The sequence below is a fragment of the Triturus cristatus genome, chromosome 7 (genome assembly GCF_964204655.1).
Source record: "Triturus cristatus chromosome 7, aTriCri1.1, whole genome shotgun sequence".
Lineage (NCBI taxonomy): Eukaryota > Metazoa > Chordata > Amphibia > Caudata > Salamandridae > Triturus > Triturus cristatus.
In genome coordinates this window covers 1785612612-1785639629 of record NC_140590.1, presented here as the reverse complement: position 1 = coordinate 1785639629, position 27018 = coordinate 1785612612, and the positions used below count along the sequence as shown (strand labels likewise).

Below are 27018 nucleotides of genomic sequence, written 5' to 3'. Positions count from 1 at the left end.
GGCAGCAATCCTCCCTGAAGATTACTGTGGTGTGAGATAATTATCCCATGTGCTTCCAAAATCATTATAGTCTTGCATACGCATTCTTCAATATGGGTTGTCTTAAAATTGCCATGGGCTGGACCTGAGGCCGGCATTCAGTGAATGAGTGTTAAATAGCCAGTACATGCACTGAGATCCTCAAAGAAACACTTGTACAAAGAGTTGTTCCTCTACTTACTGATGTCCATCAAACTATTGTAGCTCCAATTTACTAAACATGAGACACCAAGTACTATTTTTTCTTTCCTTACTTCCTCTGGCTGTGGGCCAGGTTGCCAAACTGAGGTTCACGAAAGTCCTGGACACTGAAGGTGCTGTCATTCTGCGGTGGGACTTCAATAAGCCTGCTGAAGAGATCACGGTTGAGCTTCAAGTGCGGACCATTGGATGGGTCGGGTTCGGATTGAGTCCCACAGGAGGCATGATGGGGGCAGACATTGTGATTGGTGGGGTGATGCCGAATCAAACTACCTATTTTACAGTAAGTGCATCGACTCTTGTGTGATGGCCCGGTTGTTTAAAGTTTGACTAAGTGGCACCAGATCTTACTATTTAATGCCACTGGGTCCTCTTCATATGAACTTCTGGGCTCTTGCAGAAGACATCCCTTTCAACCAATGCCTGTGAAACAGGAGAATTCAGCAGTGGTATGGAGGTAAACAATGGTTGCAGGGCTTGCAGGACTAAGAAAGATTTGTATAGGTGGTCCCTTATCAAATGATTAGATGGTCAAGTCCAGATAGTTGTGACATTATAGAGGCAAAAAGCTTTCTCGATCCACAGTTTTTACCAATTGGAAAAATTAGTTAGGAGATAGGTGGTTGATCTAATCACTGTGAACCTGACCTTTGCTGTTGATGGATTATTCCCTAGCAAAACACCAGCCCAGGGTTTACCTTAACCAGGTTGAAGCTGGTGCTTCTGTGTTTTCAAAAGTGTGCATAATGTGCGAGTATAGGTTTCTGTGTTAAAATCTTCATATTATACTTGTAAAAACTTGTATAAGCAAAAACTGTGCTGGAAATGTTTAAAAGTAGTTACACAATCTCAGTCTAATTTTCAATGTGATCCAAAAATCTTTGTCACATGCACTATGCACAATTTGTTTGTGCTACCAATTATTAGTGGAGCAGCAAAATTATTAAAAATAGTTGTGCCATTTCTTTATTCCACTTTTCAGTTTATCTAATATGGCCATGTTTATAATGAAGGCTTGTGACTGTATTTGTGGACTCAATTCACTCAAACTTTTAAGCTTGCATTTTATGGATGGTGAGATGACCATAGGTCAATAATTGATAGGTTTTGTAATTTTGCAAGCTGTGATTAGCAATTTAATGAAAATAAAGATGTTCAATATTGTGTTGAAAAAAACTTAGAGGCAAATTTACAGTCAGGAATGTGAGACATTGTCATAATTATATTTATTATTATTATTATTATTATTATAATTATGATACCTATTAACATTATTATTATGCTGCTGCTGATGATGATGATGGTGCTGATGCTGACCATCATCATTAACAGCAGCAGCAGTAGCATTATATTATTATTCTTAGTAGTAGTAGTAGTAGTAGTAGTAGTATTATAATAATAATAATTATTATTATTATGAATGTTGGTGCCCCAACATTCTACAAGTTATTAGGTGATAATTTTGGATAGTCTTGCACAAACCCATGCTGGAAGGTATGAGTTTTGGATATATTTATACCTGAAACGATAACGTTTGGGCATTTTTCGTACGCGTAGATAGTACTGGGTGGGTTTCTAAAGTTAGAACTTCGTGACCTCTATCTGTACCAAGATTAAACATAACAAAAAAAACTGTTTTGTAGAATGAGAGAATGTGCATGGTTGAAATGTCTGCATTTTCTTTGGGGTAAAAAATATTGCTGAATTAGAAAAATAAATAATATGTGAGTGTCTGTGCTTGCACGTGCACTTAGGGGTCCAAATCATTTCTTCAGAGTCAGCTGACAGAGCTGTCAAATTCTGTGATTGCCAAACACTGCAGTGGCCAGTCTTGATTTGATCTCCTGCCTCTTTCTTAATTCTCACTGCCCTCCTCGTCTCATTATCTTTCATTTGCAGGTGCTTTATTATCCCAGCTGTAAGAAATAGGGTTAATTGTTAAGTGCGATAGAAGCAAAACTCAAATATTAACCACAATCCTTGCCAGGGAAAATCACAAACGTCATTACCTTAACCTGTGCTCGACCCTCAGGTAGCTTGGCACAAAGCAGCAGGGCTTAACTTAGAGACAATTTGCTAAGTATTTATGCAGCCCACAAAAAGGAATATAGTGAAAACACAACACAAGAAAAATCCCCAAACCACTGTAGAAAAGTAGGGTAAATGTTGATAAAAGTATACCCCCAAAAAAACAAAATTCTATCAGTAAAACCAGAGATATTGGTTTTCAAAGTATCTAGGTATCTTGCACAAAGAGCCATTTGCAGTTACTTGGTCGTGCTGAGCTGGGAAAAATTCACAAGCTCAGATGAAACCTTGATTTAGCATGGGTTTGATACGGGGACCAAGATAGTGTTGCTAAAGAGTTGTGTTCTTTTAATGTCCATGTGAAGAGCAAAGAACAGAGGTTTGAGTTGGAGGAAGCTGCAAATAGTCTGTTGTCAGGGTAATGAGCAGGTCACAAAGTGACCAAAATGTCAGGATTTTCACCTTGCCACTAGTGATGTCAGGACCTGGGGGATAAGATTTGTGCACCAAAACACACATCACTAAAGGCCAACAGCAGGGCTGAGGGAGGTCCAGGCTGGTTCAGTTGATGCCACTCAGTTGAGCAGTTGCAGAGGGGCATCATTATGCATATTGTGTCCCTGTTGCTAAAATAGTTGGTCAGCACACAGAACCTTGGTGTCACTATGAGTTGTCTGGGATCAAGGCAAGTAGATTGCAAGTCCTTCCTTTGTGCAGTGGTACAGTCCTTCTGCTGAATCTTCCAAAGATTGAGTGCTGTTCTTATAGTAGATTCTCAAGGTCCCATTTTAATGCCTGGTATCAGCTTTTGTGTGGGGGAATTCCCAAGCCTACCCCAAAGCTGGTTCTGGTAATTTCTTACCCTTTCACTGGTCCTGGCTCCAACCTGTCCATGGTAAAAAAAAAAGCCAATGCAGGCCTGGTGTCAGACTCTTTTCAGTGTGCTGCAGGAAGTGCTCATTCAAAATGTAATCAGGGCAATGTAAAGCTCCCCCTGAGCAATCCTATCAGGAAGATCCTCTCCCCTAACACTTAGGTATCCTTTGTCTCACTGTCTGCAAACAATACAAAACCCGCATAAGCAGAGTCATGTGACCCAGGACACTATCAGAAAGGCACAGCTAGTTTGAGTAGAAAAATGGCAGATTTCTAAAAGTGAACTTTTCAAAATTATAAATTAAAATCCGACGTTACCATGAAAGAGTATTTTAAATGACATTTCATTTTAGAGTAAAAATAATTTCTCTATCTGCTTACAATCTGAAGTACAGGTCAAGACATTACCAGTAGTTGAGATTACGTCACATATTCCATTCATCACTTTTTGTATACTTTAGTATGTCACTCAAAGTGAGATGGGAGTGCCCATATATGTGTCACTTGGACACACTTTCACACTGGAATCAAGCTATACCTGGTTGATGAGCCCATAACAAGGGGAAAACTGGTTCTAGGTTGCTTGTGTTCTGTTTTAGGGATGACCTGGGGGTGACAATACAACAAATACGCAAATTGTTTACAATCCTGAAGACCTGTTTGGGAATGCTCAATTGTACGGCCACATTCAGCTTAATACTAAACTTAATTTGCCAAATGATAACTTAAAATGTAGACTTTTCCACAAGAAGAATCTCCAGAAAGCTATGTTCATATAAATGTATTGTATCACCTTCCGCCTCCTCACCCACGCACACAAAGCCCTACACGACCAAGGCCCGAGCTACCTCAACAGCCGAGTCAACTTCTACGCTCCCAAACGCCACCTCCGATCAGCCAACCACGCCCTCGCCGCCGTCCCCCGCATCCGAAGAGCGACTACAGGAGGAAGGTCCTTCTCCTACCTGGCCGCCAAGACCTGGAACTCCCTCCCGACCGACCTGCGCCTGACCCAAGACCACCTCTCCTTCAGGAAGAAGCTGAAGACCTGGCTGTTCGAGCAGTAGCGGCACCCCCCCCCCCCGCGCCTTGAGACCCTACGGGTATGTAGCGGGCTTTATAAGTGATTGATTGATTGATTGATTTACTATCTCAAACTGATGTATCTTCTCTTATAACATTCTATAATATACATGTCCGTATAAGAAAAAAGATTGTAATACCTGTGCAGAGAAAAGGGTCCAGAGGCAAATTTATTCTGTTGAAATGTGGGTTACTGCAATGTAAAATCTTTTTCATTTCTTTATATATTGGAAATTATAGCCAGTTGGTATAGAGAAAAACCCAAATGTGACCTTGAAAGTGGCATAAATTTGCGTTTTGCACCTGCCTTTTATTACGACATAGTTTTCTTTTAACTTAGCGTTCTAAATTGTACTTTACCTAACCAATATACAAATGCGAGAACTTAGTTTGTTGGTTCTCTGGGATGTTAGCTTTACAAAAGCAACAATCATTATCTCTGGCAAGGTGAAGCACAAAAGCCACTACACTAACCCTCGCTTAACTCCTGTTACCTAGGTACATCTAGACATAACTTAGAGACAACGTGTAAAGTATTCATGCCGCACACAGAAATGAAATACACACTAATATAGACAATTAGAGTAAACAGATGATATCATTTAATACCAAATCAACAACAATCCAATCAGTGGAACCGGAGTGATGAATTTTTTACTTTTAAGATGAAAACTAGCGCCTAACAGATCAAAGCACAAACCGCGGGTATCTAGTTGCTCATGGTGATGGAGCACAGGTTGGATACAACAAGTGGATAAGGACCAGTCTGCACTTACTCTCATACTTAGAAGAATTTTCATGAAAACATATAGGAAAAGGTAATTTTTAATGGGGCAAAGATTCATGAAATGTACAAGGAGGAAGGATCGTCATTGGGTAGCCGCTGGACAAAGTAGTGGTTAGTCTCTTTTTTGGAAGTGAAAAGTCTCCTGTTGGACAAAGCTGCAAGATGTAGCTGGTTAGGGTGCCACAAGGCCGGATGCCCCTTCTGCGAAGGACCAATGAACGGGATTTGCTGCTGCAGAGACAAAAGCAGCGCGAGATTCTGCATTGTCAGACTAACCAGCGATGCACCAGTTCTCAAACCAAAAATATTTTTAGTTTTGTTTTTCTTGTCTTTCTGGGCATCTTTAGTAACACTTCCACGACCCACAGGCTGGGGGCCCCTGAGGCTCTTATTAGGAGGTCAGCCAACTAGTCCTTGGAGGCACTCTGGTAGTCCAGAGTTAAAGTAGTGAAACAGGGTCCAAACAGCAGGGCAGACCTCTGAGGGTTCAAGGCAGGCTTCAAACAGCAGGGTAGTTCTTCTAGATTCAGAAAAGCAGTCGTCTGAAGCACACATGACCTACATGCAATAAAAAGGGAGATTAAGGCTTGGCAAGAAGGTTATACAACTACAGCTGGGATGCACTGGCAGACCTGGCAAAAGTTTTAGGGGGCTACTTAAGTGGGTGGCACATTGAGTCAAGCAGGCTCACTAGTAGCATTCAATTTAAAGACCCTGAGTATATGGTATACCACTTCACTAGGGGCATATGCTAAGTTAAATATGCCAATCAGGTGAAAAACTATTTTATCAACTGTCATGGGGAGAGCACTAGCAGTTTAACACTTTAGCACTGTGTACCACTGGTAAAGTGTGCAGAGTCTTAAAGCCAACAAAAATGAATTCAGAAAAATAGGAGGGGTGAAGGCAAAAGGTTTGGGAATGTTCCCTCAGAGAGGGCCGAGGTTAACAATAATCCTTTTGGGTCAACATAATTAGTATGATATGCCATGAATACTGACAAAACTACTATAGAAAGGAACTATGAAGAAAAATATTCCCCTTTCTTCACTGAGTACTAAAAAGAAATGTGTGAGGTTTATATGATGAAATATGAGATTGCCAATATCCAGTCAACCACTAAAAAGGTGGAGCAAATCCACAATAACTCCTGCCTTATGATGTCATTTTTCTATCTTACTTGTGCGGGACTCCTGGAAGCTTTAGGAGATGAGTTTTAATCACATTTTTGGAGTTATATGTCTTCATACTGGTCTCCTATTTCCTGTCTTTTTCGGTAATCTTTGTTTATTGTTTAATTAATGGTTAGTGATCTCTTCTAATCAAGCTGTTCAGTCTTGACTTCATTTGCATTTGAAATCTGAATAAATGGAACATGACTCAAGTATTACTTCAACAAAACAAATATTATGCAATAGGTTTGTGATGAAGACAGCTGTTTTTTGTTAACTCGAAAAAATATTAATTGTGCAGTGAGTAAAGGGAGAAATGTGAACATTGTAGGTCGAAGGAAGCCTTAATTAAAATCAACATAAAAAAAATGAATCTTGTGTAAAATCAGAATATAGACGGTAAAGGCAACAATAGGTGATACTTCAAAAACAGACTTCTCCATACACCCAAAGGAAAATGTTTTTACAGACTGAAGGGAAGAAGGGTAGGGAAAGGACATATTTTTATAGTGCCCCTTCACCTGTGACAATATCCTGGCGCTTTGCAGGTGTGTGAGGAGGAGTATTGTAGAAACAAAAGTGTACAGACTATATATTTGGTATCTATATGTCTTGTTTGTATAGCACACTTCTTGACAAAAGAAAGAGTCAAAGACAAGTATACCGTCAACAAGTATTCATAGATGTAACTGGGTTTTGAGAGCAGAATTAGACTGTTACTGGGTTATGCTATCATAAGTTTTGAACAGGTATGACTTTAACTCTTTTGTAATTGGAGTTGGGATGGGGAGGTCCTGATTGATATGAAGATGATGTGGCTGATCCTGGAAATATAGATGGAGAACATATGTACCTTTTTTTGGTACCAGCTGATGTATGCTGATAAACCACCACAGTTGGTGAGCTTCTCAGCCAGATAAGCGGGAGTTATGGTTGTGATGACTTTGGATATGAACCAGATGATTTTAAAGAAGGTTACGACTGGCAATGGGAGCCAGTGAACTTCCACGGAGTGGGACAATGTGGTCATATTACTTCGAGTGTTTCACAAGATGCAAAGCTGCATGCAGGATGTCTTTCAGTGTGACAAGTATGAGGACAGGGAGACACTGAAGTAGGGCATTGACAACATCTATATTGAAGACTAAAAGGGCTTGAACTGACAGAACAGAACTCTCTACAAGCATCTGCCTCCCTGGAGCATATCCTTGTCATGTGCAAGATTTGATCACAGGTTGGAGATAAGTTTGTGTGATGAGTATGTTCTAAGAGGAAGGGACGAGATGTTTGGAGAGTGACCTTTTTGCATTTAAAGTGGTGAGACGCATTCTATTGTTAGTAACTGGCCCCAGATCAGTCTCATCATAAATGTAAGGATGAATAAAAAGCCAATATTTGGGCAGAAAGCACTACAAATTCCTTTCAAAAGATTCCAATCTTATAAAAGATTAGTATAGGAAACAATCCAGATATTGCGATTATGAGGTGTTGAAGCAGACTTGAGTGCATGGGCTTTCTTTTGTTTGAAGACCAGCCCATTGCCAGTGTAATAAAGCAGTATCACAATATAAAGACATAAATGTGTAGTTCGTCCTCTCAACACCTTTGTTGGAGTTGAAGACGTACAATGCCTCAGTCAACAAAAAGTCAGCCCAACGTCCCCAACATTCCAACATAGCCTACCTAACTTTCCTGACATTGCATCATCACTCTTACATTGTATAAAAAATAAGAATACTGGACACACCTTACGAATACTACATGGTGTTTTTGTAGGAGTTGAGGATATTGATGATATGTGCAAGAAACAACGTTTTAAACAATGATCATTGATTGATCTGAAATTTTGTTCTCTTTTGGTATAACTTTGGTGTTGACACTGAACAGTGGATGATAATGGTGGATATCCATTCCATGACTAGGTGAGATAGTGTGGCTTTTTGAGTGTCTTAATCTGGTGACATGCTGTGTCGGGTTGAAAGCGTTGTGCATAGTTTAGCTGACCGGGATATTGAAGTTACTGAGGAGGATGGTGTGGGCTTGGCAGATGGGTTAGGTGGTGAGGATGTAAGATAATTTGTCTATGAAGTGCTTATTATTTTCAGTAGGCCAGCAGATGAAGTGGAGTGTCTTGGTAGAGTGACATGCGATACCAGGTAGAGTGTGTCTAGGAAGTAAATAGTATATTTCTTGCTTTGATATGCTTTAGTTATGTGAGACATTAAAGTCAGAGAGGAGAGTGGGGTGTGGGCATGTTGGATGGATGAGGTGTTTTAACAAGGTTTGAAAATGTATTTCTAATATCCTTGATCAGTCCAATTTGCCTTTAGATGAGGTGGAAGGTGATGAACGATGTTTTGAAGAGAGAGAAGTGACTTCATGAAGTTATATCTTGCTTGCTTTAACTAGGCTTTGGACCAGAGGGACTGATGGATGACATTGGTTCTCTCCTATAAAATATGTGCAGTTCAAATGCTAGATGTCATAGCCTGTTGCAACAAACACATCTTTGAAGCGTGAAGATGTGGAGGTGAGCCATATTTCTGTGATGAAGAGTGCATCAACGTTGCGATAGGTCTGCAATTCCTCAAGCTTGGCGTACTTCAGAGAGACTGTTAATGAGCATGTCTTTTAGTGAGTGTTTGGCAAATTGTGGAAATGTGGTGGTTAGTGGCATTTATGTGAGTTTAGGTGTATGATGTTTGAGAACGTGGTTTGAGTGTTTGTGTGGTCTTTGGGTGTGATTGGAGGAAGGATGTTGTAAGAGGTCGGACAACGGATATGCAAAACTCTTACCATCGGTACATAGGTAGGAGCCGGATTTTTAGCCCTAGGCTTTTCCTGATATTACCTCTGTACTTCCAAATGTTCAGTATTCTCTCTTCACTGTCTCAGAAACAGTGTGGACCAAACAATCCTTCACAGCCATAAGCCAGCCACTGCAAATGTAAGATAGTGATGTGTATGGTAATCCTAATGGAAGAGAAGCAGGAACAAATATCAAAGTAAACAGTGAATTAAAACAAAGAAAGAGAGAGCCATAGGTACATTCCTGCCTGTGGAAGAAATAAATACAGTTATCACCACACTGTTATGGCTGTTAGCAGTTTCTTCCCAATATATTGGCTCAAAGGAATTTATTCTTGTTATTTGTTATGTGGATATACCACTGTAGATCACAATAAACATAACAGTGAAAGTTACTTTGCAGTTTAAGTGGTGTCCAAATAATTACATGATAGGATACTATTCAAAATATAAGATGATGCTTTTGACTTGCAATTCCCAAGTCTGTCAATTATGTATTTGTTTCTCACACAATTGTTATTTTTAAAGATATTTATGTTGTTTGGGAAAAGAAAACGTATAAATACATAAATAAGTTGTGACCACAGGCACATAATAAATATTTTATATTAGTAGATTACAGTAACACATTTTGGCAACTCGGTATATAAATAACAAAAAGATTGTGTTTGGCTTAAAATGTCTCGTTCAATACTTTAGAATCTATAAGTGGTCTCCAAGTTCTAAAGAATCACTTCTATTCTAAAGAGCCAAAGACCAATTTTACAATCATAAAAGGGAAAAGCAATCTGCTCAAGATAAATTTTCATATGAAAATAAGGGGCCCAGGATCAATTAAGGATCAATCCTAAGCTTGAATAAAGGGAAGAAATGGAAATGAGGAAAATGATGATGCTGGACACTTATCAAAGATTTCCACCAACAAAAGTAGAAAACTTAATGTGTTCATGGGTTCTAAAACAAAAGTATTTCTTCATTCCCATAGTGCCAAACATAAGATATTTCTAATATGTGTTATGGGGAAGACATAATACCACTACAAGGATTTGTAGCAGCATACCTGAAAATACATAAGATCTTTTTTATTAGTATTCAGATGATTATGGGATACAAAAAGAGCCATTCTATAAAAAAAAAGTCACCATATCAGTTGGATGATTGAAGACTTCACCTTTGTAGCTGCTTTCTTGGAATGGAGCCTTTCTCGCTGACAATTAATCACTTTGTAGGGTTAGTGAAATTCAAGTGCTACCTTTTCAGTGACCTTACATACTGTTTCATTCAGAGGGTTGTGCTGAGAACCCATCTTCATTTCTACAAAAGCTTCTCTGGTTTTTATTATAACTATTCCCTCCTGGTGCCGGCATTTTTAAGAATGCTAGGGTCAGATGTATTTTTTGAATTCGCAACTGGGTCAATTGTCAGAATCGACTCATTTGTGACCCTAGAAAGATATTTTGGTATATAGGAAACCTAAACTGTGATTAGCTAACTCATTGCTAAATTGCAGTTTGGTTTGGGACTAAGAGCCTGATTATGATGGCGTTCGGACTTCTGTCTGACCGCCATCCTGTCGGGAATGGCACTGCCGGACCAGCTGTTGGCGGTCCTGCCATAGGGATCACGATGCGACCACCTTGAAGGTGGTAGCAATGTATATGTTTTGTATTGCGGCGCATGCTGCGCATGCTGCAGGCTGCAAAGACACACCGCAGCACAAAAAATACACATTTTGCATATCCCTACACTACCTGCCAGGCACCATGCGGTGCCTACTACATGGTTCAGGGATATGTAGGTGGACACCATAGGTGCCCCTCAGAACCCAAGGCTGAGAACAATCCGGGAAAAGGGGGCCCGCTAGGGTCCCCCAAAGTCCGTTTCCACCTGCCTTTTCATGGCGGTTAACCTGCCATGAAACAACGGGTGGCAAGGGACTTTGTAATCCCTACAGCTGTGCCTGAGCAGGCACCGCCACTGTTGTAGGGATTCAAGCCCCTCCGATGCACCTATGGGCTCCTAGAGCCCGTCAGATGCGTGGCAATCGGTCTCTCTGATTGCCAACCATCCGCCTGTCATTATAATGTGGTGGGCTGACCACCACGGTCCAATAGCAGTGGGACCTCCACCGACGGGCTGATGGTGGCGGTCCCACTACCATTAAAATCAGGCCTAAAAATTCTGATTTGGTACGTGGAAGGGGTGTGTTTTGGACGTCCCTTCCATATACTAAATTGGAATGGTATGTATGAATGTTTTGCAATTAAATTCTGGTAGGAAAATATAATGCTGTACCAACGGCACTACTTATAATGGTAACTTATTCTCAAACAGAAAGGGGCCACCTTGGAACTCCTTTCCCTTTGTGAATGTAAAAAAAAAAGATTTGTTCAAGAGGAGAAAGTGGATCATGGAACCACTGTGTCTTCTTAAACAAACCAAAAAACTAAGAAACATATCTTTTTAAATGTAGTCCTGTGTTCCTTAAAGGGAGTGGGCTGTCTTAAAAGGAAAAATATGGTTCATTAAAAAGCAATCACAAACAAGCCGATCTGCTGACACCAGTTGGCCACCATCCTTGAAATGGTTGTGATTCTTAGTTTGCACCCTACCTCATTAATATTCATGATGTTCATCAAAATGGGACACAATGCAGATCAATAATTTGCAAACCAATCTATTAATACATAGGTAGGTTTGCAAATTACCACACTGGATGCAAAAATACTGGTTGAAAAGTTATATGTACATCTGACCCCTACCTGTTTGGCAGAGATATCCCTTTATCATTTGAAGCAATTTGAGGTTCTATTTAGACAAATCAAAGGACATGAGGAAATTGTCTCAGTCATTTATTCATGACAGTTCACCAGTGACACATTCCCTGACATCTAAGAAGTTAAGGCTTAAGTCTCTTTTTCTGATATTTGTAAAACTGTGACATGAAAGTCTCTAGATCGCTTTCACTAAACATTGATGCTTTAATTCAAATGCCAGGATGGACGCTAAGTTGGCCACCTAAGTTGGAGAATCTATTTAACATGTGATGTATCTTTATTACATAAACCATATTGCTATCCTCTCTATTTAAACAGTGAAATTTAAAGATATGCATGCTATCCTAGTCTCATGTTTCAAACTTTTAATGATGATCCTCCATTGCAAAGGGAAAGTCACTTATTGTTAATCTTACTTCTGTATTATAGAGAACTTCATTAATGTCAGAAAAAAATACTTATCTCCACATTGAATGCTGGGAAAACAATGCTTACTTTTCGTAGGATATCACTAATGTACCATTCTTGTAAAAATGTACAGACCCATCAGAATTATGAGATCTATAGGAACAATCTGATGTGTTATAGTTGAACAAAAGGTAGACATATTGGATAACAGTAGTACTCATTGAAAAGAGCTGAGACTTAACATATTCACAATTGTCTTTATTAGTTGAATGTGCAGAGGATTGGCCTGCAGCTACTATGGTTTAGCTGAGAATTCTTGGAAAAATATAACGGTTTTGGTTTAAACTGTATAAGTGTCATTTAAATGATGGAAATGTGGGTATGATCAGGTTAGTTTACTATATATTTCTTTTGTGTTATCATTATATCATTACATTATATTATATCATCACTTTATATATTTCACTGTATTATCATTTTGGGAAAATATGGGTGATACTGGCTTGTGACCAGGGCATGGAAGTGCAGGCCATAATCATAATGTTTGGTGAACTTTCTCTTTATTGAACATACACGCTAAGCATCAAGGTTTGGATGACAACTTCTTCAATCATTGGGAAAATAATAATATTGTGTCCCACCAATTGAACAAACTGAATAGATAATTATTGTTAGATTTAAGAAATTATTGATATCATGGTCAAAACGTCAAATTGGATAATATTGGTGGGAAATACTGGAATTGTGCTCTAACTGTTGGAAATTCTAAACTTTTCAAACTGGCTTCACATGCTGACCTCTTATGTCTTCTTTCCTCTTAACTCTTAGGGGCTCATTAGGATGTAGGGTGGATCACCACCGCCCGCATGGTGGTGGTGATCCGCCCTACATTCTTCCCCGCCCGCCACCCAATTCCCCCCACCATATTAGTATGGCAGGGGGGACCCCGGCAGACGGAAAGACCGTCTGCCGGTGTTCCGCCAGTCACACAGGTGACCGGGCGGAAAAGGGGCCTGCTATGGTGGCGGTGTCTGTTAGACACCGCCAACCATATTAGGACGGCAGCGAAAAGCTGCCTTTCCGCCACCGATAGGAATGTGGTCCTTGCCATTGGGGGCCCTTAGCGGGCCCCAAGGCATTCTGGGGGCTGGAGGGTGCACATGGGGGGTACCTATGGTACCCCCCTGCATTTACATGCACAATATGGCAGACACCACGCGGTGCCTGCCATGTTTTGCATGCAAATGCACAACATGCATTTTTGCCATTGTGGCGGGTGCATCCTTATCTCCCCCACAGGACCGCCGCATATATGGCAGCGGTCTCTTTTTACGTCGGGATCTGCCTGCCATCCTAATGATGCCCCTAGTATTGATAATGTATGTAATAACATTTTTATATAATAAGATGATGATGTCATATTTATTATAAACTTAGTTTAATGCTAATATATGTACCAATCAGCAATAATCCCAATCAAAATAATTTTTCTTAGAAGGCTGTTTGATAGTGAAATAGTGCTGACAACTAAAACCAACAATTTGATATCCCTTTACTGTGAAATAATTTGCAAACTGTGTTTGATTTCAGGACTGTCATGGGCTTGGGCAATTCACTCCAGTATTTGATACTGAACAGAACTACGTCCTTCTGTCTTTGTCTGAAAATGCCACGACTACAACCATGAGGTTCAGCCGCAAGTTCAGAACTTGTGACCCCTTTGATGTCGATATCACAGTAAGTGGTGATGGTGTGGGTGTGTGATGCTGACCCATCACAATGGTAATCATTTTCACTTGTGATGTACACTAGTGGTACTATGATGAACATAAATGTTCTATTTTATCTTCTGAAGGAAGCAATATCAAAGCATTCTCAACCTAGTTAATGAAAGCTATCCCTGTGCTTTGAGAGATGAAATCACATTATTGTGTCAATATGTTAGTGAGAAAATGGTAGGTGGAAAAATCAAGCCAATTATATTTTTCTTCCTGCAAGAGATACTGGCAAAAGTAATTGAAGTGTTCAGCCATGTAGTAATAAGACAAACATTTTGCTTATTTTTATAGTATTGTACTGGGAGAAATATAAACATGGCCAAATGCCAATGATGGTCTTGACTATGGCATGTGAAAATATTAACATGCTTTATTATATATAAATATTAAAACTTATCTTTAAGATAAGACAATTAGGTAATGATTTGTGTTGATAGTCTAGGCCAAATTTCAATTTGATGATCATTATTTCTCATGCTGTATTGAGAACTTGTCGAGGAGTGTCGCACACCTGGCCAGGTGGGTCAACCTGAGTTCTGGAGGATCTGATTCATGCCCGGGTTTTTGGATATCCATATCATAGAAGAGTATGTTTAAATAATATAAACAATATTAGTTTATTTATTTACTATTTTTCCTGGAAAGTTGTCATCCCTTCTGCCTTTTTGCATCTATATTGGACAAAGTTTTACTAAATAATATTTTCTTTTCATTAGTAGCAGATTTACATTTCAGCCAACCTTTCTTCGGGCGCAAGACAGAGATTTACTAGCTGTAGGAATATAGATTGTAATGTTATCTTTTAACATATCTCTCAAAGTTCAAGGGTTTTCAATGTCATCTGTTTCTTTGCCTTTATTAAAATATTGTTGAAGGCATAAACGGTTTGTGGGGCTGTAGTACAAATGTAGCTCTATTCCAAGTTATAACATTGTCAAAACCTGCTTCTTTTGCTTGGATTGGCATAAAGTCTCATTGACCTATTTGAGGAGCAGTGCAGGAGTAATGTGGTATGACCCCAGTTAATTCAATAGTGTAGATCATCTTTGGTGATGAAATTCCTCACCATACTTGCATGTCTGTTAGCTGGTTCCATGTCATGAGGTTGACGTTTAGTCAGTCATACTACTAAAACAACATCACTCTAGTTTTTTGTGGTTGCCTGGATGCAAAATATATTTCTGAATTTACAATGCAACACATTTCCGTGACTTTGGATTATTTTGTAAAAAAAAAAGAAAAAAAAAAGGAATGCAGTGAATATCTTGCGTTACCTTGTGCCAGTGTGGCATTACATTATGGATCCACCCATGTGTTCTCAAACAAACCCATATTAACTGCAGTGAATAGACATGGATTTGCACCAGAATGGTGTGCCTACCTGAGGCTGCCTTACCTAAATTAATAATGCCTATCTTACCCAATCATAGTTTTGTGCCTGAAGATATAACTTCCTGTACAAAAACTATTCTGACCACGACACAGAAACCGTTGCATCATGGCTCAAGGATGCCTGCATTGTTTCTTAGACATCCGGAAGTGCGCCAGTGCTACGAGAGAGCAGAACAGTGCCACATTTTAGTGGACATAGCACATTTCTGCTTTCTCCATTTGACATAGCACAGCCCAGCAACGTCACTTGCTGCTTTGAGTACCAACATAGTAAATCTGGCCCATCGTATGTTATGTCAGTGTCCCTTTGTCCAGAGTTTGGATAACTACGAAAAGACCAGTGACAAGATTCACTAAGACCAGATGCTGCGGCTTGTTTTGTTAAAAGCTGTCAATAACTCACTCATGACCGCAGCAAGTACAATGCTAGGAAATATGTGTTTCCGTCACCTTAGTAACCAAATTAAATAATATATTCAAATTAAAGAGAACATGAAGTTTGGCTAAAATGGCCATCTCTCTCTTCCAGGCAGACACCCAGCGCATCATTGCAGCCTATGGGACTTCCGACTCCCTGGGGTACCATGGACCGAACCATCGCTTCTTGGCATCCGTCCAGTTACTGCCTGAAACACCGGTCTCCGATTCTCCTCCGCAGCCGTCCTTCATTCACGACATCAAAATGACCAATGTGAGCATCCCATTAATATGGTGTTGATGGAGTTATGTATATGGATCTGTGCTACCTACATTAAGTCTGGGAGTGGTGGTGTTTCTTGGGCTGTGATTGTTGTGCACATGTGTTTAATAGAGATTTAGGATTCTCTGCAGCCATGAAGCATGGTACTTCTTCCAAACAGCTGCAAGGAGATGGGATTTACAGATGTCAGTCAGAATCATGACAGCAAAGGTTGTCATTTGGACGTAGTTGCAATCATAGCAAATGCACAAGGTTGTTCGGTCTACCAGGCAAATATATAGTTTTGCTTCTGAAGCTGTCAACATCAACTAATAAAAAGAAGCATTTGCAAAACCAATAAGGTTTGTTGTTGCTAACCTGTTGGCTTTTCCGTGGTTGTTTGTAGCATGTCACAATGTTTATTGACACACAAACATCTATGTTTTGCAAATTTTTGTATGCATTGATACCCATGGCCGCTATCTTGCAAACCATTCCAAGAAGACCGATGTTTGCACACGTGCATGCATTGCCGCCTATGTTATTCATCATGATGCATGCATAAGCATTGTGCCCCCAGTGGGCATCTTGTAGACAATTCCAAGGTAAGCACTCTGTGTGAGCATCTAATGAGTCATGATGTGCTGACGGATATTTTTATGACTCGCTTAAGAGAGCCTAAGCTGTCTGTAGGCATACTGATGAGTCATGAGGTGCCGACGGCCATTTTTATGACTCACCTTTAGAGAGCCTGAGCTGTCTGTAGGCAAACCTGCAGTTTCCAATAGGTTACATATATTAGGGAGGACCTTGCTCTTGTTTTGATGACTTTTTTTTCTGTATTCTTATGTTATTCACACGTAGCAGCATTTCACATTTCACAGTGGGTAAGTTGTATCTATCCATTGTTGCCTTAAGGCTACTCCTTTTTAAGTCTGACTTGACAGAGCAGGTGTCTTCAAGAGTACTACCCTCTTGGTCAACCTGTTTGGATGTGCATTACCTCCTCGTACGTCTTCCTTGCCACATGAGTAACAAAGTGAGCTTCAGCTCCACACCAGAAAAATCCAAAGCAAAGTTAGCATCCCATCCCTCCCCAACATGGTCGACCCATTTCACCCCTGACTTACTATAAGAGGAGAGTCGGCTCATCCCACTACCTGTTAATTTTATTCTGTGCTGGACTCTCCAAGTGTGCTTTTCAGGTAAGTTGAGGTCCTGCTCTAGCAGGATCCACGAACCTTGGTTGGAGGCCCTTCGCAAGCGGGCCCATTTCTGGGGGTGTGCCCTCTCCCTCCCCTCTCTCTCCTTAGGACTAGGCTCTGCACTAGTGAGCCATGGGGTGCGGGGGCTTGGCGCCCCTAGCGACCCTACGTGTGCGGTCCAGGATGGCGCTGGTTTTGGAGCCTGGATGGGGGTTTCTTTCCTTCCCTTTGTGTCTCAACTCAAGCTCGCCTTCAGCCTTGGTCACCTTTGGGGAACTGTTGAAAGAAGGGGCGGACATCCTTCCTACACTGGCGATCATAGAGCTGCAGACAAGGCTGTCTGATATCTCTTTCGACACCTTGGGAGTGGTTGCGGCGGCTGGTGGTGCAGCTATTGCGGCTCGTCGCCATGTATGCCTCCTCCACTGGAAAGCTGCTCAGAAGGAGAGCTTTATGAAGATTCCCTTTTCAGGGACAAAACTGTTTGGTTCTTCCCTGGAGGAGATTGTTGGTTTCCAAGCAATGGAACAGGGTGAGGATCCCCCAGTGGTGGCGGGGCCCAGCTCCCGACCTCCATTCTAGACCCTGTTGCTACATAAGTAGTACGCAGAGGACAAGTAACTATTGGCTCTCATCCATCCTTGTTGTGGCCGCATTTTTGGTTACAGAAGGTCCTTTGCTTTTGTTTCTACCCTCCGGGGTGGCCTTCCCTTTCGAGGTCGGGATCGTACCCGGGGCACCCCGTTCTTCAACAAATTCCGGGTCTTGGTCGGCTACCTTAACTCCTGCATCAAAATCCTGACTGTCCTCGGATCCTCGGGGTTCTGGTGGGATGTCGGCTGTGGAATTTCATCACTGCCTGGGAGTCCTCAGTCTTAGATAAGTGGGCCCTATGGATTGTATGGGAAGGTTACTCAATCGTGTTCAGCTCCCTCCCTCAGGACACTTTTCTTGTCACCTCTCTGCCTTCAGCATCACGAAAAAGGGAGGGTATGTTGGCCGGTGTTCAGGAGTTCCCGTCAAAAGGGATCATTTGTCCGGTTCCAGCTGTTCAAATGGGATACGATGTTTATTCCATCCTGTTTCTGTAGAGGAAGGTGTCTGGGGACATCCAGCCAGTGTTGGAATTGAAGCGGGTTAATTCTTTCATTGCCCATGTAAAATTTAAGAAGCTCTCTTTGCATGAGATCCTCCCGCTACTTGTTCAGGGGGAGGTGGAGGCTTCCCTGTATCTCCTGGATGCCTATCTCCATGTGCCTGTCTACCCGTCCTCTCAGTGTTTCCTCTGGTTTTGCACAGGGGCCACCAATTCCAGTTCCAGGTACTTCCTTTTGGTTTGTTTTCTGCCCCACGGGTCTTCAAAAAGGTTTTGGACTCTGTAGTTGGGATCCTACACAGGGAAGAGATTGGGGTTTTTCCCTACATGGATGACTGGCTGATTTTTGCCTCTTCTTTCTCTAAGGGGACGTTTCACATCCACAGGGTCTGCGAGGTCCTGTTCGCCCATGGATTCCTGATCAACCTCAAGAAATCTCACCTGGTGCCTTCTCAGGACTTGGGGTTCATCGGGGGTTTTCTGGACATGGTCCAGGGGATCGATTTTTTACCAGTGGAGCGGAGGACTACCTTATGGAGGGACTTGTGTTGTCTGCTTGCTCAGGACTACCCCCGTCCGTCAGTGGTTGAGGGTGCAGGGGTTGATGTTGGCGACTATCAATGTGCTGCCCTGGGGTGGCCTCCATTTATACCCCTTGGTGAACCATCTTCTGTCTCAGTGGGGTCCCACATTTGGAGGATTAGGATTTCCCTGTAGTTGTGTCCCCACAGTTTCATGCCGATCTGGGTTGGTGGTTGGTGGAGTCCCATCTTTCCAAAGGTCTTACGGTCATGGGCTCCCCTTTCCGGGTGGTCACGACCGATGCCAGCCGCCTGGGCTGGGGGGCCACCTTAGATGCAGAGTCTGTTCAGGGTTGGTGGGATTGCCTGCAGGTGGGTTGCTCCTCCAACTTTCGGGAGTTGAAAGCCATCCATCTGGCATGTCTGGAGTTTGCCCCAGTTCTCTAGGGTCATTATGTTCTGGTCCGGCTGGACAATCAGGTGGTGATGGGTTACATCAATCATCAGGGCGTTGCAGGGTTCGTTCTCTTTGGCTCCTGGCTCAGGAGATCCTGTCTTTGGCAGAGGCGTCGGTCTTGTCAATCGGGTTATTTATCTCCCAAGGACGGAGAATGGCATGGCGGATCGCCTGAGCAGGGTGTTTTCTCTGATGGCTGCCATTTCCCTGAGGGTGTCTGTGTTCTGTCAGCTGTAGGTCCGGTTTGGGTGTCCCGTGGTGGATTTGTTCACGGACGAGTTCAATGCTCTCCTGCCCAGCTTCTGCACTCTTCCACCGTGCCTGGGGGCATGGCGGCCAGATGCATTGTTGTTCCATTGGGGGGATTCCCTGCTTTACACCTTTACCCCCAATTGTCTTGATTCCTCGTGTCCTGTCACCAGGCCGAGGCATTGATTCTGTTGGTGGTTGCCCGCTGGGTTTGCCGTCCTTGGTCTCCTCTTCTGAGGGAACTGACTGTCCAGTAGTGCTGGGCCATTCCGGATCTTCCTTACTCCTTGGGGGCCCACCGCTTCCAGTGGGGGAGTTGCGTCGGCTTCATCTTCAGGCCTATTATTGAGAGTGTGAACTTACTGGTGCAGGATTGCTAATTGGAGGTAGTGGAATTGCTTCAGGGTTCCCGCTATCTGGCTACTCTTCTTTCTTATTCCCGCCATTGGGGTTCGTTTTCTCGGTGGTGTGTGTCGGAGGGGGTTGACCCTGTGTCTGTGGATCCCTTGAAGATTCTTGACTTCCTTGCACAGGCGTTTCCCCTGGGCCTGGATCCTTCCACTCTGAGGGCTTAGTGGGCGGCCTTGCGGGCTTTTTGCACTCCTATGCTTGACAGTCTGGATCCCTTGGTGGCCCGTTTGTTCCAGAGTTGCTTTTTGCAGCATCCTCTGGATATTTGCCTGGCTCCTTCCTGGGATCTTCTGTTGGTGTTACGGGCCTTTCAGGGTGTTCCCTATAAGCCCCTGAGTTTGGTGGATTTGAAGTTCCTCACCTTGAAGGTAGTACTTTTATGGCTATTGTCTGGGCAAGTCGTATCGGGGGACCGGGCTCTTTTCTGTGTTCTTCTTCATTCTTGCGGATCCTCCTGAATCGTCTCGTGTTACGTCCTGACCCAGGATTTCTCCCCAAGGTCCCGTGAGTTGTCAACTGCTCCCATGAGGTGGTGTTGCCATCTTTCCATCCTTTCTCGGAGTCTGGTGCGGAGTCTTCCCTCTCGCTTTTGGATGTCCTTCAGGCTGTCTTGTATTTGGAACGGACCACCTTTCTGTTGCTGTGACAGTTTTTTTGTGACTTTGGTCCGATCCGGTCTGGTCACAAGCCTTCTCTCTCCGTCCTTAGTTGGTGGATCAAGCAGGCTTTCTTGCTGGCCTATGACACTCAGGGGTCAGAGGTGTCACCCGGGTTTAGGGTTGGTCCACCAGGGGTTTGTCTGTCTCATAGACCTTTTTCAAGGGTGTGTCTATGGAGGATATCTGTCGGGCTGGGACCTGGTCCTCCCAGCACATGTTCATGGATCACTACTGGGTGATTTTGGGTGGTCCTTCTATGGGTGTTTTGCTGAGGCTGATCTCAGGGCTGGTTCTTCCAGCTCGTGATGTTTTCTGTCTTCTGTTGTATTGCGTGGGTTTTTTTTTTTCCTATTGCCTGTGCTGTTTTGGATTAACCCCTTCGCTGCTAGGCCTTTTCCCCCCGTGCTAAGCCTTTTTTTGGCAAGTTTGCGCTTAGGCCCCTGTAACTTTTTGACCACATAAGGTATCCACGCCAAACTTGCGTCCTTTTCTTCCAACATCATGGGGATTCTAATGGTATCAAGGGTTTGTGGAGTCACCTGAAGGAGACCCAGAAATTAGCCAAAATACAGCTAAATTTAGGTTTATTTGGGAAAAATGGGAAAAAAGTGCTGCAAATGAAAGCGTCTGTTTTTTCCCCTGCAAATGGTATCAAAAAAGGGTACCATTTTCCCAGCTTTTGACAGACTTTTATCAGAAAACCAAAAGTTTTCAATAAGTTTTGGCATTTTTCTCTGGACATATCCTATTTTCGCTATTTTTTGTGCTTTCAACCTCCTTCCAGTTAATGGTAGAAATGAGTATGAAAGTAATAATGGATCCTGGAAAGCTATACATTTTAGAAATTTAGGCATAATTCTGAATTCAGCAAGGGGTAAGTGGTGTAGATCCTTCTAATTATGACAGCTCTTTGAAAGCAATATACCGTTACATCCGCTGGACATTACTGGTTGTGGGGATATATAGGACTTGTAGGTTCACCAAGACCCCGACGAACCCAGAGCCAAAAAACTGAGCAGCGACTTGCAATGGTTTTTTATTGTGTACCGGGTATATCGCAATTATTCAGAGAAAATGTATACATGGAATAAATGGCATGAAAGACACCTATGTATTTCTGAAATGGGAACCAAATATAGAGTTTAGAAACAGTAGATATTTGCACATTTCTGAAATTGGGAATACTCATACTAGCATAAGACTTATCAGTCATTTTTCAAAATGACTTCTTTTTTACACATTGTCTTTTATTTGGAAGGCAGAAATGCATCAGAAGTCAATAGGGAATAACAGTTGCTCTACAAATCTGAATTACCCTAAGTCTCCTGATAATAATGGTACCTCACTTGTGTGGGTAGGCCTAGTGCCCATGTCAGGAAACGGCTGAAAACTCAACGTGAACACACCACATTTTCCCAATTAAAAATTACCCTTTTTTTGCAAAGTGCCTAGCTGTCGTTTTTTAACCCTAGCTCTGCCGGCACCTAGGGAAACCTAGCAAACCTATACATTTTTTAAAACTAGACACCCAGGGAAATCTAGTGCAACATTATCCTTATTTTTAATAACAGATTATGTATACAAATCTTTATTGCCCAATGAACTCTTATCAAATTTCCAGTGTAAATGTGACATTTTCTGTTGGGGTTTATGCATTTCACCAAATACTCTGGCATGTTCTGAGAATGACACAGGTTACATCCATGTCTTAAAAAAGGTAACTATTAAATTGAAAATTCTGCATGCTGAACAGTTTTGTATTCAAATAATATACCTGTACAGCATGATGTTGCATGCATTATAAATCAATAACATGTAATACCTCTGTCAAAGCTTGCAATGGACACATAGCTTCAGGCTTTCTTGTGGTTCTTTGGGCTTAGTGGTGTCTATATGTAAGCTCTGTTGATAATTGAAATATCAACAACAATGCTGTGCGTCCTGATTTGATACCCAACTCCATGAGTAGTTTCTGCAAAGGAGTTGGATTGACTATGCCTGCCCTGTAGAAAGCTAATGAGATGAAAGATGAACCCATTGCTCACTACTCTACCTAGCACCTGTGAAATGCATGCAAAGACCTATGACTAAAAAGCCAAGACAGGTTGAATATATTGGTGACATGCGTGGAAGTGACATATGTTGATTGCCCGCTTACCAGCCCATTCATCCATACATTACAAAGATTAATTCATCCATCTCTGCATTCATTCATTCATTCAATCATTCATTCAGCCACCCATGGACCTAGTGTTGTATTTCACAACTCATACATCCACACAATCATAAACACAACAATGCCAAACAGTGAATCAGCACTTCCAGTTATACAAGAAAGGCAGATCTTTTGGCATTTTCAATGTTTGTTTAGAGTCGTTCTCACTGTTCCAAGGGTAAGACTGAGATGCTTCTAGGCTGGCAGACAACTTACTGTATTCCACCTGATTAAGAGTTTAGCAGATGAGACAGTCTCTCCCAATGTGATGGAAATCCTGCCTGCAGTATCACAAGTCCAGTATATTCTATGACAGTTGTGATAGAGTGGATGGAATATCCGTCCTATTTGTGATGGAGAATCCCATCTCCCAAAATTTGAAACAGCTCAAAAGTTCTTTAACCTATGAAAGATTTATGACTCATGGGTGGGTGTCTGAATTTTACTGAAGCAATAATATTGCACCACATTTGTGTCTTTACATTCTCAGTGCCACCTATGTAAAACCCATGGAGTAAAGTACATTTTTTCTGAGAGCATTGCCTGATCCTTACAACAGATTCCTAGCATCTGGGTGTTGAAAACTGCACTTTTACATTATCATTTTGTATTCCAATGTTTAGTTTCCTGTGCCATCTGCTGACACAACATATGCCTGTGCATACCTACCGCTGCCACAAGTGTCAACGAAGAATCACATTTATAAGGTAACTTTCTGTCTACTCAAAAGAGTTCATTATATATTAAATTACAGGCATGCTTGCCATGTTATACCTTACAACATGACATTACATGTTATTGAGAATTATATTTTTTTCAGATTATTGCTAGTTAACCTGACAGTAGATCACCACCTTGATGAGTGAACATGCTTATCCAGGTATATCACATTTACTTGTAACTCCCTGGTCCTGAGCATCCACATTGCTAAATGCTCATATCTAACAGAGTCCAGTACTATGAAATTTACATGTTAATGGTGAAATATATAACCCCCGAAACATAGCCCAGTATATCTAATATTTCTAGACCTAAAGCACAACATTTGGTGGCATTGTCAGAAAAAAAAATATTATGGGCAGCTGTAGAAAGACTAGTGTGTATTCATACATGGAGAATCTGATTAGAGTGTTTTAAAAGCAGTTCCATAGATCTAAGGAAACAAAATGTGAAAAATTGATCGTCTAAACCACACAAGAAGAAGTTATTCAGGGCTGTATTCTCTTGCCCTTTGTAACTACTTCAAATCTATTTCCTTAAACAGTTTCAAGAAGTATTACATTACGGTACAACATCAATCAATCTGACGCAATTTATAATAGAGCAGAAGAAAAGAAATTCAAAAATGGAGTGTTTTAACCAACTTATGAAAGACAGGAAAATGGTGAAACAACACATCAAGAAAAACTGTAGAATAAACAAACAACATCCTAGAAAACGAGGAAGGAACACAAAACATTGTTTTGCACTCTGTAGATTTTAGTCCCAATGGAGAGGGGATCAAAGTGGGTTGATCATGGGGTTATACTGGTGTCATGGTGAGGGTCCACTGCAAATTGCTATTATTAGGCCTTGAAGTTAGGAAATGAGGGAGCATTGTTGCAGCAATTGAACTAGAGAGGGTGGATAAAACATGGTGGGCCCGATTCACAAAGGTAAACTGAGACAAGGGCATTTACGAGTAGTAAAGTTAGACTTTTGTCTCAGATAAACTCGACTTTTGGTCTCCAGTCTAACTGAGACCTAAATTGCGACAAAAGTCTAACTTTACTACTAGTAAATTCCGTTTGTGAATACCGAATGTTGCCAAGTTACACTTTCATCTCAGTTTACCTTTGTGAATCAGGCCCGGTGTTCATTCAAGATTCTCAGAGCTTCCTTATTTAATAAAAAGAGGTTGAGTGCCCTCAATCTGAGTGGGCCTACAAGAGTATTGACCAGTATATTTATGCTTAATAAATAGAGTTGTCCCCCATTTCTAAAGGTGTGGACAAATTTTCCGAGGATATACAGTAAAAATTATGTAAGTCATCCTATAAAGAGGTGAAGTGACTTCCTGACTCTACTACACTGTGAAGAACCTGAAAAAATCTCAGAAGCCTTGTAAGTTTATTGCAGACAAAGAGACTATATATTTTAGCAATAAACAATGGTTATGAGCATAGGGCCACACACAGCTATCTAAAACTCATGCTTTTCAGAAGGAAAAAATTGAAGAATTAAAAGATTACTTTAATTATCTAGGGATAAATAATGTGCTGCAGATTTTCTTGTTTGACTAATGAATTGTAAAGCCCAGCTGTGTCTGCAGATGACTAGCAAGTATGCAAATAATCTATTCACAACACTAATACATGCACATTCCAATCATGCATATTTATTATGGATCTTGAGAAGACCTGGCTGGATTTACAGTTTCGTGGCTTGTGAGTCCATGCTCAAGGAATACCCTTGTTCAGAATATCTTGGTGGTCTCTGCAATGCCCTAAAACAATTTGTCTATTAAATAGTTTCATCAAAAATGCAGAGGTGTGTTAATCAAGGCCCCCTTGAAATTTGTTGCGGCTAAACAATACTGACTGCTCAAAATGGATCAGAACTTTGAGGGTATAATCAGTAATAGTTCTTCTGTCAAATGCCAAAATAAAGGTAACTCAACATCAATTAGAATTTGACTCGGTGGTCTGAAAGAGCCGGACCAATGCCTCTTAAAGAGAGGGTCAGCTTTCACTCCAGTTCGTACAGTTCACCATTAAAAGATGCATGGTCCTCGGGTGAGCAAGGCTTGCCTAAAATTCTAAGTGCACAATGAAAGTAGCCAAAGGTCATTGAAGGAGCAGACTCAAGTTAGTGACGAATCCCAGGCGTGCATATAAATTTAACTAAACAACGAGTATCAGAGTGATATGTAACCAGGTCGCCCTCCACTCAGTTACAAAACACAAAGGCCTAGTTGCAACTGACACACAATGAATTTATACATTCTTAATCCACTGGGCATCAAGTGTACCACCTGGGTGCGGATATTCTGATCTTTATTTAGTCATACTCCTCCATATGTGTTCAAATATTTCTAGAGAATCTCTAAAAATAATTGAACACACATGGGGGGGTATGACTAAATAAAATCAGCATAGCCGCACACAGGAGGTATACTTGAAATCCAGTGGATTAAGAATGTATAAATTCATTGTGTGTCAGTTGCAACTAGGCCTTTATGCATATTAATTTACCTGACCTTCATCCACTGAAAACTGACATGTTAATGTTAATGTTAATGAAATTTATAGAGCGCAACAAATACCCGGAGGTGTCCTGGCGCTTACTGATTCCCTAAGACTGGCAAAAGCTAGAAGTAGAAGGAGGCCTACTCTTTAGAGAAGAACCAGGACATAGGAACACATTGCTCATTTATTTGCCCAACTATTTTCTCACTTGTTTTGAGGTATGACACCAGCTTTGATGAATCTTCTCAAGGATTTATTTGACCTCTGTACAAGCAAGCAGCAGGTTTAAAGAAGCAGACCAAGGGAAAAAACCTGGACAACAGTGGGTTTCAAGGGACAAGGTTAAGAGAATAGTTGTTTTCATCAATGGCGTGACTTAATGTATGTTCCTGCGTCCATGCTTAATATGCTGGGATTATTTTGAAATTGGTGTAATTAGTATGCTGTGATCATAGATGTGGTTGAACAAATAACCCTATGCTTATCCTGAGACTGAAAACATTTACAGTTTGTTATTGACCTCTATGCTTGGTGACTAAACAGGAGTATACCAACACTCTTTGTGCTTATTTATTGTGTAAATGTCATTTTATACCTCTCAAAAGCATATTCTAAATAGAATGTGCACTTCAATCCTTGAAACAGTCCCTAATCACACTACTAGTGTGTTAGCCAGCTGAGCTACCATGACAATGTAGGCTGGCATTATATCTATATATCTACAACTATTTCATGCAAAGGTGTGAATTTGAACTCCACTAGGGATCACTAAATCTGCAACTATCTATTCTTTTATTTTAATGAAATTGTGTGGTACCTGGTACTTGGAACCTAGCAGCTCGGGGAGTCATACCCAGAAACCCATAAACCCCATGGCTTTGAAGGAAACTCAATACTCATGTTAAATGGTAACAATTTCATCAGATGCCCTCCCCTGCACTGCTATTCCC

The 27018-nt window shown here is 41.4% G+C and overlaps 1 protein-coding gene across 1 annotated transcript in view; it reads left to right on the top strand.

Moving 5' to 3' along the window:
* Positions 1 to 203: 203 nt before the first annotated feature.
* LOC146813123 (putative DBH-like monooxygenase protein 2) overlaps positions 204 to 27018 on the top strand; it is a 162985-nt gene continuing 136170 nt past the window's right edge. Inside the window, exons 1-4 of the mRNA XM_085614705.1 lie at positions 204 to 523; positions 13770 to 13916; positions 15879 to 16040; positions 23465 to 23548. Of these exons, the coding sequence (XP_085470831.1) occupies positions 260 to 523; positions 13770 to 13916; positions 15879 to 16040; positions 23465 to 23548 (657 nt within the window). The 5' untranslated portion in view covers positions 204 to 259. The remainder of the gene's footprint in view (positions 524 to 13769; positions 13917 to 15878; positions 16041 to 23464; positions 23549 to 27018) is intronic.